We start from the raw sequence: 19,020 nt of genomic DNA on the forward strand, positions 1-19,020 counted from the left end.
AGCTTTGGCTCTTAGACCCCAACAAACTCTTTCTTTCTTTACTGTGTTGACTTCTGTTGAACAAACGTTCATCTCCCACCATCCTCAATCCCTGGTTTTGAGGTCACGATAATCTGGGGAAAAGGCATAAGTCACTCTACACAATTCCTTGGAACAGTCTCTACACGCATATGTGGCAGCTGCTGGGGAAATCGGGGTTTCTTTCCCTGCTTGGAAAGATCAGTTTCCTTTTATGAAGCACAGACTGGTGTTTTTATTTTCTTATCACCAACACTAGCTTCAGAGAGTAATCCTCCTGTGTTCTTTCTGCAAAGTCCTTCGTGGCTATATAGCCCTGGATTGTACCTTGTATTTACAAAAATCAGAAACGTTCACAGATGGGATTCTTCCTCCCAGCCTTCCAATGTCTGCAGCTGGGTCATTTCTGCACAAGCATACAGCTGAAAAAAACATGTGCTTCTGAGTTAGGAGTCCTGATTCCAAGCCTAATGATATATGGTGCAGCCTTGAACAAGACGTTTAACCTCACCGATAAACTGGGAACAGCAATTACTTCCTCAAAAGCCCATGGTGAGGAACAAAGGACACAGGTACAGAAAGATGCCTTGCAAACTGCAAAGGGCTATAGAAACATTATCTAATTTTAATGTAATCCCTACTTTCATGAGAAATGGCCAGATATCCAGAGCCTCTCCGTTACTAGAAGCAGATTATCTGCCTGTACATCCTCCAGAGCACCATCTCCAACTGCACAGGGATGACCAAATTCCGGGTTTTTCTCTGGAGAAGTTAGGCAGGTGATCAACTTGGCAGGGTTTCCTAGGTTTAATTTTTGCCTTTTTTTTTTTGTAACTACTTGACAGTTTGTTCTTCCTCCTAATAAATATCTATATTTGACTTCTGGCTGTTTTTCCTGGCTTTGCTTAATCTACACTCTGTCAATATCGTAATTAGAGGAGAGCAAAGGTAGAGATGGCCTCAAAGAAAAAGCTGCATCTAAATGCAATGACTAACTATCCCCACTCAACTACAGAGCCAGCCTCTAGCCAGACAAGAAGATACAGGAACTACAGCACTGCAGAGAGACGGTACACGCCCCGAGGCATGTGGGCGGCAGGCTACACTCAAATGTAGGAAGCATTTGGGGGTGGGAGAGAATATAAATATTTCACAGGGATGATATTTCACAGGGGATCCCAAGTGATATGATGGCTTTTTTTTTGGAGCTAAAACATTTCTTCCTTTGGAAGACGATTTTTACTTAAAAAAACTTTTTAACAAGCATGTGTTCTACTTTAATCTATGTAAAATATAGAGAAGCTAATGTCTAAACAGGTGAGTAGTTTGGAGGATGCAGCCTTGTGTCCCAGCTTAACAATCATTGTCTTCAAAATCTATTGCTTGAATCTATAGGAAGTCAAAGACGATAGAACTCTACTTTTAGACTGAAAAAGGGAAAAATTAGAAACATCCAACCTCTTATAAATTTCAGCAATGTCCAAAGAGGGACTAAAAATGACTGATGCTCACCAGAGTCCCAGCTCTAGCAATATCGCCATCTATTTTACAGTATTTTAACCCCATATTTTCTTTTTACAATGCCATTAACTGCTATACAAATAAATTCTAGATGATAAAATAAGACATGATTTTTTTTACAAATAGATACAAATACAATGCTGACCAGATATTCTACATTAACTATATACACCTTATTTCTCTAGAGGCAGGAATATTCCTTATTTTAAAACAATTTATCATTTACACTGAGGCCCTAAGGAGAATCATCAGCTTTCTGCTTTCCCAGACATTGCCTTCCTCTCTCTACCATTAGAAGCTTATTCTGTGCTTTAATCTTATTATTGAGCAAAAACTCTGGAAAGAAAAATCAAACCCTTCTAAAGATCTTCTTGGGACTTTACTGCCCCAATTATAGAAACAATCAAGATTGTGTATTATGACACAGCCCAAATATCAGCTTTTCCTCAAGGACGTCTTTTAGTCCAGTAAAATGAACATCCTTCCTGGCCGTCCTCTATCAGGAATGGAGCTAAAGTCTTCGGGCAGTCCTTTCCCCCTCCACACCCCTCATCCTGTTTCCACTGATGGTGAACATTCCCCCAGGAATCTGTTTGGAGGTCAAGGCGGATTGGGGCTGCACTGAGAGGTCCAGCCTTCCACCCTCCCATGCGGTTTGGTACAAAAATAGACTTTACTTCAAGTCCTTATTGTCAGTGACTGCTTCGGATCTTCACGGGAAAACTAAAAGTAACAGGCTCAGTACATTACACGTTTGTACCTGAAAATTTCCGATGCACTATATGCCTTTGCTTTCTCATCTCAGCGACTCTACCCAGGCTGTGGCGCAGAGGACGATGCTGTCTTAGTAAGCACTGTGGCCTTAAAGTCCAGGAGAACAGCTCCGGCTCCCCCTCAGGCTTTGTAGTTATGCACTGGCGTCGTCAGGGTCAGCTGCCCGTTGGGGGCTACTTCACTGCCGTCATCCTCCAGCAGCCCCGACACATCGGCGTTGGGGATGCTGTCGTGGTAGCTGCTGAAACTGATGTTGTCTTCTTTCAGCTCGATGGTCCAAAAGGGGGCGTTGAGTTTCCGGTTTTGGTACTCCCGGTACATGTACACAGCCCCCACAAACCCCATCAGCAGCACCACCACAATGATGATGACGGTCAAAATGATGATGTTAAATTGGGTCCATGATACGTCAGCTAAGGCTGATGTGCTGTTTTCTGCAGAGCTTACTGAAAAGATAGTCTGCGGGGTTGTAGGGGTAAAGGTACTATTTACGACAGGGGTGGGCACTGATGTGGTCAAAGAGGCATTGGAAACCAAAATGGTAGAACCTTCAGGTGTTGGAACAATAACTTCTGAAAACAAAAACAGAGAATGAAATGTAAAAGACAAAATATCTTGTTTTAAGAAACAATAAAAGAAATACACATGGGAGTGGAAATTGATATGGATGTTGACATGATACTCTGCTTCAAAGAAAGGCAAGTTAATGAATACTTTCTAAAGAAATACAGGGGAAAGAATCGGGGCCTAGAAACTAGATCTCACAGCCATGGCTGTTATCCAAAATGCATATAATATCCATGCTGAAATCTCTGGGAAAATTCTAATGTTGGAGTTTTCCATCCTCCTGTACTCTTGAATAGATTCATACAAATTCCTGAAAAGGTAGTAAGTATGTCACTAGTGACTTCTAAATCACTTCGTTAAAAGTGAAAGGGATAGCTAATACTCGTTTGAACTAAAATAAGTTCAGCATGTCTGATAGCACTTCATAAAGGTAAAATTCTCTTTAATGGGGGCAAAAACAAAATAGGGAAAATTGCATTTCTAGTTGCTTCTGAAAAACACAATTTAAATGGCCATAGTTGACATCAGCTGAGAGAGAAAACAGCCATTGCCAGCACAGTGATTTTTCCTTTACGTAGATGATAGTTATTTTACAACTAAGGTACTATACTTTGTGCTTCTAATGCAGCACAGCTCAGGAGAAATACCAGAAGTTTGGGGATCAAGTAGAACTGTGTAGCAATAAGTAAGTGAGTCAATCTTAAAACTGAGATTCCTCACCTATGAAATGGGAATAATGATATCGATTTTACGGAGTCCTTGGGAAGGATTAAATAGAGTATACAACATCATTACATTTAATGTCCATAGTGCTTGGCACATACTAGGCACTCGATAAAACGATCCCTATTGTCATTACAATTCATCACCACAGCCAGCCACATCAATCCACCCTAAAAAGAGGCGTGTTTTGCATTCCCTAATAGCTAATGAGAAAAGTCACCATAGTCTGGTCAGCTAAATACGGACAAGGCATATGCCTCCAGTGGGGAAGAGAACTGAGCGACAGGCTCTCTGGACTAGGGACAGGGTCCAATCTGAGTGCTTGAGCCTTGATCACAGCAGAATAAGGATATCAAGAAAATGGTAGAAGACTAACTCTTGCCACAGGGCAACTATATCAGCCCAGGATTCGGCTTCTGTCAGAATATCAAAGAACAGTTTATAGAAGAGCTAAGAAAGTCTGAATATCCCCAACTCATCCTGAATTTCCAATCATTAATTTTTATCTGAACCCTTACTGAAATTCCCTGTAAGAAACATTTTGCCACAAGTAACTTTTTTCTTTCAAAAATGAAGGAATATTTTTACTATTTCCTCCATCAGGTGGGAAAACTTAGGCTCAAAGTTAGGACAGAAGCTGGAATAAATTCTTATTTCTCAGCTAACTTCTAGCCAGGTTATAGGCTTCTACTTAAAAAGATCTTTGATGATCACTGGAAGTGATGAGAATACAGGAAGCAAAAGATTTAAAAAAATGACAGGACTTTTAAATTATTAAAACAAAAACAGATGAAGAGAGGATGAGGGAACACTGCAACGACTTCCTCACATTTCTGGAGCTGACTCTGGAGTCTCAGCAGAGCAGCGGGAATCGAAGGGAATCTCTTTGGGCAAATCTCTACCAAAATCTATTTCCCAAAAAAACTTCTCTGGTGGGACTGGAAGCTTTTACAAAGCTACAAGTAGCTGTCCTGACATCTTCATTGCTAGGTTAAGATATTAAATTTGCACCCTCAGGTGGAGCTTTACCTTTCTTGATGCAGTTTCCCTCGAGGTCTCGATCGTAACCTTCCAGGCAGTTTTCACACCGGAACCCAGTGGTGTTGTGGAGGCAGCTGATGCACTCCCCGCTCTCGGGCTTACAGATCTTTGGAGTCTTAACCGGGTCCACGTGGCCGTGGCACTGGCACTCCACGCAGATGCTGTCAGAATTATAGTAGCCGCTGTTACAGTCATTGCAGTTCTGGCCTGTGTAACCATCTTTACACTGGACACATTCAGGTGCCGATTCACCCAGCTCTAAAAGAGCAAGAACACCAACATGGTTTAGCACACTTTCAAGTCGCTTCAAAACGCAAAACTACTACTAACCTCCCCCCACCCACCGACACACACACACACACAAAAACATTTTACAGCCCCCGCCTATTATCTCCTCTCAAACTTAAGAAACACATGGAATCCAAACTAACAATTTACACCTTATTTATCAATTGTCCAGAAAACCTATTTAGGTAGAGAACAAAAGAAGTGTCCTTATCTAAAGAATCTGAGTAATTGAGATGGAGAGGCACTCATAATTCTTTTATTTCTTCCTCTTTAATCATGTAAGACAGGATAAAATACAGTCTTAACAACTTCCTCATCCCTCCTTTGTGTCTCATTTCACAAATGCATCTACTGCAAAGCTTTACTGTTTTTATAACTCCCTTTCACCTACAGCATCTAGAACTTTCTACCTACTGATCAATGACTCACTGATTTTTCCTCTAAAAATGAGTATATAGAGAAAGGCCTTACTTATGATACAACTGCCTGTAGATGTCACTGCTGAACAAGGGCAGCGAAGACATTCTTTCGAGCCATCAGGACTCTGATAAAATCCTTCTATGCATTCTTCACAGTGATCCCCTTTGCTGTTATTCTGGCAATTGAAACAAGCACCTAAAAGAAGCAAATCATTTTAAGAAGTTAAAGATGTACTCCAAAAGCATGGTAACTTTAAATAAATTATATGTACCTGCAAACCAAAAAAACCTTAAGAGGAAACCAGAGAAAGTCACGCAACACAGGCTGCAGCATTCAGTTTCTATCCCATCTCACTTCTACACTGAACAGGCCTACAGTTCCGGTCCCCTGCTAGACTAAACTCTTTAGGGAAAGGCTGAGCATATGGCTAGAGCTGTAGTAAGCCCTTGTTGACTGACTGACTACCTACCGAAAGCAGGCCAACAACTTGCAAAGAAAAACAAAAAGCAACTTAAAGATCTATTAAAAGAAGAACAGAAAAACTGTGCTATTTTCTTGGTTGCGATTCTGTAGCTAAATAAGTAAACTAGGCCTGTATGTATGAATACACATAAATCCTACAAACGTCACGTGGAAAAAAGCAAACTGCAGAATAATACATAAAAAAGGAGTGCTTAATTAATTTTGTACAAATTAATTGATTTAAAAAATTATCATATGTGAAACAGATCGTCAGTCCAGGTTCGCTGCATGAGACAGGGAGCTCAGGGCCGGTGCACTGGGATGACCCTGAGGGATGGGATGGGGAGGGAGGTGGGAGGGAGGGTCGGGATGGGGAACACATGTACACCCGTGGCGGATTCATGTCAATGTATGGCAAAATCACTATAATACTGTAATTAGCCTCCAATTAAAATAAATTTAAAAAATAACAAAATAAAAATGTATAAAATAACCTAAGTCCAAAATTAACCAATAACTTTACCCCCCACAGGAAGAACCTCAGAGCATATGAACTATAATCACTCCTCCCTTGACCTAAATATATGAAAACAGTATATATTAATTCTATCTTTATTTCTCACAATTCCTTCTTATGCCTTGAGTTTTCTTAGTTGTGTTTATCTAAAATATCCATATTACCCTCATTTAAAAGAGTGATTTATGCTTTGTAATTAATTCTATGTTCAGAGATTTTTCCTCTCAACTCAACATTTTATTCCTCTGCAAAAAAAATTTAAAAATAAAAATTTTTTTGGCAAATTTCAAGGAACATGGGATATTCGCTCCCCAGCCAGGGGTCAGGTCTGCCTCCCCTGCACTGGAAGCACCGAGCCTGCAGCCTCGGCCACTGCGTTGCCAGGGAAGGCCCTTGACCGACTGACTGAAGTGAAAACTTAAAAGCCACACTAAACAATACTAAGCAAATGGATACATGATACCCTAGGCAGAGGGATACATTCAAATGCAACAAAAACTAACTATAGACTGAGAGAGTATAGGCAAGTTTTATGCTTTGTTTATCTCTGTAGAGGGAGGGGAGAAAATGAGAGTAGGGAAAACAAACAGAAGGACTCCAACTCTATCTGAAATTTTCTATTACGCAAAAATACCAAAATGTTAATAGTTTTCTAGGTGGGGGTACATGAGTATTTGTTATATAATGCTCCATATGGCTTTATATTTTAAAATTTAAAATAAAAATGTAAACCGTAATGAAATGAAAAGGAAGGAGGCAAGCAAAGTTCTGTGTGTCTTAATAATATCCTTTGGTCCCCTATTAGGAAGGACATTTGACGGGCATTGAAGGAGCATAATGTCTACAAATGGAATGAAACCATGTAGTATAATTTACATTCAAAGAGACACTCAGAACTACTATCACAGAAATTAGTAAAGTCTATATAGAAATCTAGGAAGACAATGAAACATTTACATGCTAAGCTAACTACAGATCAATGCTAAAACCATCATAAATAATTTTATTTGATTTCTCTTCCTTACTAGTGAAATATTTACAAAAAAGAAGAGACAGAATGAGATTGTGTAATAAAATGATCTGACAACTGGAATAAGATTTGAAAAACTAAAAGAATGATTAACATACCTACAATTATTAACGTACATGTCAACTCTCAACTCTTGAGCAGTTACAGCAAAGTTCTTTGAAACCTCATGAACTTATTTAGAAAGACATTTTTAAAAAATTTTATATGGACACTTAATCCTTAAATCACATTTGCATGTAAATATCACTTTTAATCATATAATTTTTGAGGTCTGATACTGCGAATGATATATTTCATACATGCAACAAAGTAGTACATCCTCGTACAGTGATGAACACTTCAGGTTCTGATTTCTTCCCAGATCTATTGTATCCTGATCCCTCTTTAGCTATGTATCTTCGTGATGATAGCTGAAAAATACATACTAGGAAACGGTACATTTTTGTTGTAAAAATAAAATAATGTGAAAGGTCAAATTGTTCTGCAGGCTGGAAAATACAAAACTTGCTTAATGTATAAAATCTGTCTACCTGCTCTCCTCATATTAAAAATGTTCAATGGAAATAATTATACATATATAATATTTTGCTCCTATAATGTTATTGGACCTACATGCTTATTATTTTGGGACTTTCTACTGTTCTAGAAAAGACCCCAAGCATCTGTCTTTCTGCTTATCACAATACAGTTTCACTCTCCTAAACCATTTATTTTAGAGCATTTTACATTTTCTCCAGAAAAAAAAATTTTTTTTATTTGTTTTATGCCATAAGCTGCAATGAGAAGTTAATAAGAAAAAAATAGCTCTACATGGTGAGTATGTCATCTCAAAAGTAAGGATGAAACAAGTATAACAATAGAATTCACTGGGTTTTGAAAACTCATCACTCTATACTGTCTAAAAATAACATGCACCTGGAGCACAGCTAGAGAATAAGCAAAGTTAATAGGGACAGATCAAACATAGATACACCAGAATGCTCACCACAGATGTGAGGGGCGACCATCAGGTGAGTGTTTTTTCCCCTTTAACTTTCAAATTGTTTCTACTGTGCACTTATCACTATTATTTTTAATATCTTAAATTTTTCTGATTATAAAATTAATACATTGTAAAGTATATCACATGCATGTTGTAAAATATTTCAAGAACTGAGTTCAATTCAGTCACTCAGTCGTGTCCGACTCTTTGCAACCTCATGAACTGCAGTATGCCAGGCCTCCCTGTCCATCACCAACTCCCAGAGCTTGCTCAAACTCAAGTACATCAAGTCAGTGATGCCATCCAACCATCTCATCCTCTGTCATCCCCTTTTCCTCCTGACTTCAATCTTTCCCCAAATCAGGGTCTTTTCCAAGTGAGTCAGTTCTTCACATCAGGTATCCAAAGTACTGGAGCTTCAGCTTCACCATCAGTCCTTCCAATGAATATTCAGGACTGATTTCCTTTAGGACGGACTGGTTGGATCTCCTTGCAGTCAAGGGACTCTCGAGAGTCTCCTCCAACACCACAGTTCAAAAGCATCAGTTCTTCGGCACTCAACTTTCTTTATGGTCCACCTCTCACATCCATACATGACTACTGAAAAACCATAGCTTTGACTAGACGGACCTTTGTTGGCAAAGTAATGTCTCTGCTTTTTAATACGTTGTCTAGTTTGGTCACAGCTTTTCTTCCAAGGAGCAAGTGTCTTTTAATTTCATGGCTGCAGTCACCATCTGCAGTGGTTTTGGAGCCCAAGAAAATAAAGTCTGTCACTGTTTCCACTGTTTCCCCATCTATTTGCCATCTATGAAGGGATGGGACTGGATGTCATGATCTTCGTTTTTTGAATGCTGAGTTTTAGGCCAGCATTTTCACCCTCCTCTTTCACTTACAGCTCTTTAGCTCCTCTTTACTTTCTGTCATAAGGGTTGTGTCATCTGCGTATCTGAGGTTACTGGTATTTCTCCTGGCAATTTAGACTCCAGCTTGTGCTTCATCCAGCCTGGCATTTTTCACAATGTGCTCTGCATATGTTAAATAAGCAGCCTTGATGTACAGCCTTTCCCAATTTGGAACCAGTCTGTTGTTCCATATCCAGTTCTAACTGTTGCTTCTTGACCTGCTTACAGATTTCTCAGGAGACAGGTAAGGTGATCTGGTATTCCCATCTCTTGAAGAATTTTCCCATCTCTTGAAGAAGTTTGTTGTGATCCACATAGTCAAAGACTTTAGCATGCAACTTAAAAAGCATTTCATGTACAAAATTAAAGACTGATTTTTATAATAAAAATAAAGATAACTTTAAAATCCATTTATACTAGGAACTAATACTATGAATCTGCTTTTTTACCAGCTTACAAATCCTCTTTGGGAGGCAACATAGCATAAGAAAAATATGTATTTGTCATTATCATGATTTAATGTCAGATGATATGAGTTCTATTCTCAGCTGAACCTCTTCAACAAATAGCTTCTCTGAGTGAAATTGAAAGTTGCTCAGTTGTGTGCAACTCTTTATGACACAATGGACTATACAGTCCATGGAATTCTCCAGGCCAGAAACCTGGAGTGGGTAGCTGTTTCCTTCTCCAGGGGATCTTCCCAACCCAGGGACTGAACCCAGGTCTCCTGCAGTGCAGGTGGATTCTTTACCAGCTGAGCCACCAAGGAAGCTTCTCTGAGTGACCTTCAGCAAATAGCTTCTCTGAGTTTCACTTTTTTAATCTGTAAAATGGAATAACTCCCTGCCCAATGACTTAATATATGTAAATATTTAGGCGAGTGAAAAACTACTCCATAGGATATAGTGTTTTCTCTTTAAGCTTCAAATTCCTCATCTGTAAATTAGGAAAGTTGAACCGGATGAAATCTAAATTCCTTTTAAAACCTGAAACTTGAGAATCTTTCAATTATGATACATGATATATGATGAGAATTAGCTGAAATGTAACTTTGTTCATTATGCTTTGCCTGCAACCTCCAAAATCTAACAAGACTCTCTTAAAATTCACACTTTCTTTGCTGAAAGAGCCAAAGGAGCAAATAAAGAGGGAACGAGTGTCTCCTGAAGATGACCTCATGCTCCTCGGCTAAGCATCAAAAGAGTCTGGTGGGGGTGACCAAGAAAATAACTGGACAAAGGAAAGAATGCAGGGTTCCTTTCCAACCAAAGTCAGTGACAAACCTTTGAAAACATAAATCACCACCTGTAAAAAGCCTTTTCTCTCTTTATTTCACTATCTCTAGTTCACATATAACCTGTCAGAAAGGCAGCAAGTCACTTCACTATGTTTTTTTTAAATGCCTAATCTTCTCTGTTGAGCAGAAGGCAAACTTGATCCTGTTAAACAGAAAGGAGGACGACCTAAGGAAACAAGGCAGCGGGTAGCAGAATCACCATAAGACCCGAGCGAAAGCCAGAGGCCAGAAAAACCTAATTATGGACGGCAGTTTGAATTTTATTCGAAGAGGGATGGGAAGCCTTTGGAGGGTTTGAGCATGGGAACGACATGATCCGGTTTTACATTTTTAAAAGATCATTCTGGTTGTTATGTGGAGACTGGACTGTGGTAGAGAGGGGCTCAGAGGGTCAGGATAAGAAAAGGGGCAGCATGATCAGATAAGAGACGGTGAAAACAGTTCCAAGAGGTGACAGCTGCTTAGACAAGGAGGACGGCAAAGAAGGTCACACTGAATGGCAGGCTAAGCAGAACTTGCTGGCGGACTGGATATTTACAACGCACGCGCATGTGCTGAGTCGCTTCGGTCCTGTTCACTGCTTGGTGATCCCATGGACTGAAGCTCTCCAGGTGCCTCTGTCCATTCTCCAGGCAAGAATCCTGAAGCGGGTGGCCATGCCCTCCTCCAGGGGGTCTTCCTGACTCAAGAGGTTGAACCCACACCCCTCATGTCTCCAGCACTGGTAAATAGGCTTTTTACCACTAGTGCCACCTGGGAAGCCCCGGATATTTACAGAAAGGAAAAGCAAATGGGACTCGTGTGGTGCCAGTCACCAGAGGCAGAACACTAAAGGCAAAGCAGGCTTAGCTTATAGAGTAAAACAAAGAGTTGTTTTGGATGCGTTAGGGCTACAACGCCACGTAGAGCGTTCAAGTGGAGATGTCAAGCGCACTGTTAGACTTCTGAGTGAGCGATCAAGGGAGAAATGTAAATCTGGTAATCAGAACACTTGCAGATGGCATTTAAATTCAAAGGACTGAATGAGATCACGTAGGGACAGCATAAATGCAGAAGACGAATGTGTCAAGACAAACCTCTGAGGCAAGCCAGTGCTTACAGCTGAAAAGGAGACCTAGCAGAACTGATCATGGAAAAAAGGGGGGGAAATGGGTGATATTCTAAAGTGAAGAAGGTCACTGAGTGATGGAGGAGTGGTCAAGTCCGCCAAGCTGCTGAGGTCAAGGTATTCACCACGTGACACTATGAATACACGAAGGCACCTTAAATTCTCAAAGAGAAGTATATACTATGTGAACATAAGTGAAGTGAAAGTTGTTCAGTCGTGTCTGACTCTTAGCGACCCCATGGACTACACAGGCCATGGGATTCTCCAGGCCAGGATACTGGAGTGGGTAGCCTTTCCCTTCTCCAGGGGATCTTCCCAACCCAGGGATGGAACCCAGGTCTCCCACATGGCAGGTGGATTCTCTACCAGCTGAGCCACCAGGGAAGCCCATGTGAGCATAAAATTTCAGCTAAAAAATAACAGTCCACCCACCTCCACTTTAAGGGAAATACATGTTGAAGAAAGAAAATCTATAAAAATACAGGAGAACATAAAGAAGACAAAAAAGTCACCGAAGCAATCTGTCATTAAGACTTTGAATCCTTTTCCTTGACTCTCTCTTTCATTTAGAGCAGTTTTGGGTTCTGCTTTTTCACAGGCTAAACAGGCACATGTAACTGGATGCCCTGCTTCATTCTCCCTCTCATGCTGCTGTCCGACTCTCTGGGACCCTCGGGACTGTGGCCCACCAGGCTCCTCTGTTCATGGGACTCTCCAGGCAAGAATACTGAGTGTGTCACCATTTCCTTCTCCAGGGGGTCTTTCTGACCCACGGACTGAATCCGAGTCTCCTGAATTACAAGCAGATTCTTCACCACTGAGCCACCTGGGAAGCCTACTTATTGTTGCTTGTAATGAGCCAGGCTCGGTATAAACATACTGCACTGAAGCTTCATAACACACCATTAGGCAGTTACTGCTATAATACCAAATTCCTAAGTGAGAAGACTAAGCCATCAGTCCAACGTAAGTCAAGATTTCATTTCCTGTGCTCTTATAGTGTATTGCCTAGATAACTTGATTTGCTTCATTTTCTGTTGTTAGAAGTAAAGTTGTCTAATTTCTTAGAATTATAACTGTCACTGTGGTGAGCATCTTTGAACATAAAGCTTTTTATGAATTTTGAATTATTTCCCAAAAATTGATTCTGGGAAAAAGAACTACTTAATCAGGGAAGTATTTTTAAGACTTCTGATACATATTGCTTTATAAAATATTTTTCTCAATATATTTTATCACAAAAACGTTACTTTAAAAAATCTAATTCAATCTAAAATATAAGGTATAGGTGAGATGAGGGGCGTAGGGAGAGTAAGGCCTGTGAAAACGCAGCAAGTGGCCACCAGAGGGCAATCTTGTGTACCAGGACACTGCTGGGGATAAAAAGTCTTCAAAATTTGAGACAAAAGCAAAGACTGATTTTGTACTAAACTGACAGTGTCATACGGAGTATCTATACTCTCTTATGTTAGATTCCACTTTTATTATACTTCCAAACAGAGAAATCATTTATGTCTTATTACTAGCCTTTAGAAATCATAACCATGAAAAGGATTTCTTTTGCCTTAAATTATCTCCTGAGCAAAAATAGGTTGGGATTTACATGACATTGAAGAGAGCTACCCCACTGCCACAAGGAAAATCAGAAATGGGAACCAGTGGTGTAGACTGCTTCCTGGTACCACCGATGAACTAGGGAGCGATTTAAACCAACTCAACAAGATGAGGCGTGTCTGTCATCCAGGACTGACACTCATCTTTCCTCTGTAAGTTTTCCCATTTGTTTGGTCATTCATCCAACAAAAAGTTAGTAATACTTCAGTTCAGTTCAGTTCAGTCGCTCAGCCGTGTCCGACTCTTTGCAACCCCATGAACCGCAGCACTCCAGGCCTCCCTGTCCATCACCAACTCCCAGAGTTCACTCAGACTCACGTCCATTGAGTCAGTGATGCCATCCAGCCATCTCATCCTCTGTTGTCCCCTTCTCCTTCTGCCCCTAATCCCTCCAGCATCAGAGTCTTTTCCAATGAGTCAACTCTTTGCATGAGGTGGCCAAAGTATTGGAGTTTCAGCTTTAGCATCATTCCTTCCAAAGAACACCCAGGGCTGATCTCCTTTAGGATGGACTGGCTGGATCTCACTGCAGTCCAAGGGACTCTCAAGAGTCTTCTCCAACACCACAGTTCAAAAGCATCAATTCTTCGGTGCTCAGCTTTCTTCACAGTCCAACTCTCACATTCATACACGACCACTGGAAAAACCATAGCCTTGACTGGACAGACCTTTGTTGGCAAAGTAATGTCTCTGCTTTTGAATATGCTATCTAGGTTGGTCATAACTTTCCTTCCAAGGAGTAAGTGTCTTTTAATTTCATGGCTGCAGTCATACTATGGACTAATTTTCAAGCTAAACGTGTAAAATGGTGAACAAAACAGACATGAAACTTACAATGTAGTGAACACACCATATATGACTTAATCACAAATAAAATATATTATTACAAACTGTGATGTGTGCTATGAAAAAATACAAATGTATATGAGAGTGTATAACTGGGAAAACTGTCATTTAGCTTAGAGCATAAACTGCTTTCTAGTGAAAGTAACATTTACCTGAAGGCCTGAAGGAAGGATATGGTTTAATAAAGCAAAGGGGCCAGGAGTAGGGGTACAAGTGTATTAGAAAGACCATTCCAGGCAGAGGAAAGATTATGTGCGAGAACCCTGGGACAGGGGAACATAACATACTTTAGAAATAGAAGCCAGAGTGACTGGATCACGAACAGTAAAGAAAAAGAACAGCACAAGATAGAACTGGCAAGTAGGCAGGGACTAGATCGTGTAATTGAAAAAAATAACACAATTTCTTCTAAATCAATTTGTTTCTCCTTAGACTAGATTAGAATGAAGAATAAGATTTCAACACAGTCAAGGCTATGATTTTTCCAGTGGTCATGTATGGATATGAGAGTTCGACTCTAAAGAAAGCTGAGCACCGAAGAATTGATGCTTTTGAACTGTGGTGTTGGAGAAGACTCTTGAGAGTCCCTTGGACTGCAAGGAGATCCAACCAGTCCATCCTAAAGGAGATCAGTCCTGGGTGTTCATTGGAGGGACTGATGTTGAAACTAAAACTCCAATACTTTGGCCACCTGATGCAGAGAGCTGACTCATTTGAAAAGACCCTGATGCTGGGAAAGATTGAGGGCAGGAGGAGAAGAAGATGACAGAGGATGAGATGGTTGGATGGCATCACTGACTCAATGGACATGGGTTTGGGTGGACTCCAGGAGTTGGTGATGGACAAGAAGGCCTGGCGTGCTGCAGTTCATGGGATTGCAAAGAGTCGGACACGACTGAGTGACTGAACTGAACTGAACTGAAGACTAGAGGATTAGAACGAAGAATAAGATTTCAACACAGATTTTTTTTTCCAGAGTACTTTCTGTTTAAATATTCTGCTACCTTAATCTCACAAAAACACTTGTTACTTGTCAGACTAGTATGTTCTGATTTTTGTTGTTGGGGGAAGATTTCCAAGGAAGTATCTCTAATCCTTACATTTAGGAAAGAATAAGATTAGGAAGATTTAGGAAAGATTTCTTAGAAAGGTTTAGGAAATAAGATTTAGGAAAGAATAAGAACTGAAGACCAGAGAAGTTAATTGTCTCCAGTTTTTAACAGTTAAAGTTTGCCTAGATATGGTTTTCTTTGTTCCTGACTGCCTAGGGTTTGCTGAGTTGTTTGAATCTGTGAGTTGGTCTCTTTCATTAATTTGGAAAACTCTTGGCCATCATCTCTTGAGATATTTGCTTCTGCCCCAGTGTCTCTCTCCTTTCTTTCTGAGCCTTCACGTGCACTTAGGTGAGATCTTCTGGCTGTACCCCATATGTCTTTTCTGCTCTGCTCTTTCCTTGGCATTTTTTCTCTCTGTGCTGCAGTTTGGGTATTTCAAGCTGAACTGCATCTGAATCTACTAACCTTGTCTCCGCTGTCTACAACAGTATGTGCCCTTGTCTTCACAGCACACACCGTAGACCGCTATTAAGTCCATGCAGTGAGGTGTTAATTTCAGATGTTCTATTTTTCAATTCTAGATTGTTCTTTTGATTATTTTTTTGACTACAAATCTCTTGAAATTTTGCCTCTTTTCGCCTATTCTGTCTGTTTTCTCCTCTGTTTTCTTAAAATATTAACTTCAGTTATTTGAGACCCATTGCAGGGAGACTCTAATACCTGCGTCATCTGCGGATCTGCTTCCGTTGCTTTTCTCTTTATTACTGGCCACATTTTCCTACCTCAGAATTGTACCCTGTTTTAGTTGCCAGATACAGTGTACAAAAGAACCACAGATGACTCCTCTTCCCTCTGTTAGGCAGATGTAATGAGAGGATCGCCCCAATTCAGTCAGAAGTTGAGATAGGTTGAGGATGAACGGCAATTTTAGTATGAGGCAGTTCAGCTACGGCCCATCACTCCTTCCTGATCGCAGCCTTCTAAGGCTTTTGACTGAGACCCAGCAGGTGTGTGTCTCCTCAGCCATGAGAGACTGCAACAGATCTACAGTGTGAGTGATGGGTGTCAGCCTAAATCCCACAGAACCTACCTTTTGAATCGGGCAACGTCTTCAGAGAGGTGGTCATATGTTGTCGCAGGCCCTTTCTTTCTAAAAAGATTTTGTCTCCTAAGCACCATAAGACTGAGAAATTTCTTTCTACCTTTTGGGCCAGCCTTCCATCTCCTGCACAGTCACTTAACGTCCTGTGGGAAAACTGGCCTGTGTTTAGAGCTCCTCTAGTTTCCAATTCATAACAGAAGCCCCAAATAACTGCGAAAAGTTCTTCTTGTATCTTTCCTCAAGAAGAATCCTTTCACTTGGACCAAGCGCACTCCTTAGTCTCTGCCCAGAATCGGCAAATGTCCCTTGGAAGGAAAGCGGCTGGTGAGCACCAGCTTACTGAGGAAGCGTTCTACCTTTCTGGAAGTTTAGTTCCTAGAGTTCTCATTGCTTCCATGGGTTGCCGACCAATATATATATATATTGTTGTAGAAGAAGTTTGGCTTGCTATGACCTATTACATCCTGCTTAGAAGAGAAAGATCCTTACTAACTCTTTGGGAAGAATTAACTCAGAGAAGAAGGACTTCAAACTGAAAAGAACAATGGACTAATTACATAAGAAAGTAAGGGAAGGGTGTACCTGTGAGGGCATCACAGCTGGCAGACCGATGATTGCACTGGCAGGGCAAGCAGCCGTTCTTGTTGAAGCCGTAATAGCCATCCTGGCATCTATCGCATGAAGAGCCGGTGACACCCACTTTGCACTGACATTTCCCAGAGCTGCAGATAAAAGCGAAGACAATGAACAAAATAAATCAGTTTGAAGGTTTTGTTGCCTAACATCTCATCATAGATGATCTTAATGCAGAAACAGTGTCAGCTAGATTCTAGTTACTATACATACTGAGTGATTTTTATTTTGAATTATAAGTTGAGCAGCTTCATGACTATTAATTCAATTAGCATGGCAATAACACTAATCATTTCTGACAATTTAATCCTCTGCACTTGGATAGTTTAGAATAAATGATAAAGGAACCATGGGGAGTTCGAGTGCCTGGTCCTTCAACATCTCTGTTTACAAAAAGCACTGGGGTATAGCATGGGCACCACTGCCACGTCACCCCCAAATCATCCACCGTTGCCCCAGCACCCAAACTGCCCAATCTGAAGAAGAGAAGAAAAACCACCCAGGTCCCACTCAGTCTAGCTTTTGGTTGAAAAATATAAAAATAAGGACTCTAATGAATGTGCTAGAAACTCAATATGATTTTCTACTGTAGGCCAATGCTGTATTAACACAATTCTGGCAATTAACCGGAATTCACAACTAAGTGAATATGACTGTAATGAGGACCTCTATTCATTTCTAAATTAAACCCAAATAAACATGCTTCAACTTCAAAAAAAGGACTAAAAATCTAAAGTAATAAAACTATTTTATTTAGTGTCCCATTTCTTATTAACCTGTTTTCTTTCCTTAGATGTCCATTACATCAGTGATATCATCTCTCTCCAATCACTGAAATTAAAACTTTTGTTTTAATTTTCAACTCTTCTCTCTCGACTCCATGCTCTTCCATTCACTCATTCAAATTCAATATACCACCAGTTTTGGTCAGATTTTCTTCCAAAGTATCTGTCTCTTTTTTTTTTTTACTTTCTTTTTTTATTTTTATTTTTACTTTATTTTACTTTACAGTACTGTGTTGGTTTTGCCGTACACTGACATGAATCCGCCGCGGGTGTTGTACACCAAAGTATCTCTTGTCATTTACTCTATAGTCGTCTCTCTTACAATATCTTCCCTCTTCTTCCTCTCTTAGACATTCTCCTACTTTCAGCCTCATCTTTTCCCATGACTTTTCCCTGACTGGTCAACGGAGCTCTTTTGGCCTCCAGACAGCACTTTCTCTATACTGTACATTTTATTCCTAATCATGGATTTTTCTACATTCTTTCATATACGTAACTCTAGTTAGACTGTTAAAGGCCTAAAGCAAAGGCCGTATCATGCAGCTGTTTTTCAAGTTATCTTCAAGATGTAGAGTCGAACACAACTGAGCAACTAACACTTTCAAGACGAGCACGAGCAGAGGAAGAGTCTGCCTTAACTGTCTTCATCATACTTGTCACCTGGTAAGTTTGCAGAGTTCAGGGACCCTACCCTAGCCACCTTGCTATCTTCAGAGTCTAGCATAGTACCTTGCTTATTGTAGACAATTAATATATACTTGATGAATAAATGTTCAATACACAAACTGAGCTTTAGAGTTAAGCACTGGGAGGGAGAAAGAAAGGTGAAAGGCTGCACTAATTACCAGGACTCTCAAAACAGCTCAAGTACTTTTCCCTTTTTTCCAACAGTGTCACCCTTCTTTACATGCTCATTCTGGACATCAAAATTTTAGAGTTCATATCAGTAGAGTTCTGGCACCAGTCATATTGGATGGGAGTCAATATAATGTAGAACTGCATCTCAATATAATTATTTTAGAGACTCAGCTCCTAATAATGAGCCCCTATGGGGATGTTCATTCTACTTCAGGAGTCCAAGCTAAAATTGTTAATACTTACACAGCTCTTACACATGTCAGTTAAAGTAATCCCCTACTGCTTCCCATACTCCTATTTCTGTAATAAAAATAGAAGTTCTAAATTTGAGCATTATTGGAACTTTGGGTCAAAATTTGCAGAATGGGACTAAAGCAACTTTCAGCTGTGTGGATTCTACTTATAGTATACAAACCTAAGTTGTTGTTTTTTTTTTTATTCAGATGTGCCTCTCTGTTTATCAGCATGCCCTGG

General features: G+C 40.2%; 1 protein-coding gene across 1 annotated transcript in view; it reads right to left on the reverse strand.

The window, feature by feature from the left end:
* Positions 1–2,433: 2,433 nt before the first annotated feature.
* The window catches only part of MEGF9 (multiple EGF like domains 9), a 76,948-nt gene continuing 60,361 nt past the window's right edge, over positions 2,434–19,020 (reverse strand). The window contains exons 3-6 of the mRNA XM_068974748.1: positions 16,853–16,992; positions 5,404–5,547; positions 4,633–4,902; positions 2,434–2,885 (exon numbers count right to left, since the gene is read on the reverse strand). Of these exons, the coding sequence (XP_068830849.1) occupies positions 2,434–2,885; positions 4,633–4,902; positions 5,404–5,547; positions 16,853–16,992 (1,006 nt within the window). The remainder of the gene's footprint in view (positions 2,886–4,632; positions 4,903–5,403; positions 5,548–16,852; positions 16,993–19,020) is intronic.

This window comes from Capricornis sumatraensis, chromosome 6 (genome assembly GCF_032405125.1).
Source record: "Capricornis sumatraensis isolate serow.1 chromosome 6, serow.2, whole genome shotgun sequence".
In the NCBI taxonomy this organism is placed as follows: domain Eukaryota; kingdom Metazoa; phylum Chordata; class Mammalia; order Artiodactyla; family Bovidae; genus Capricornis; species Capricornis sumatraensis.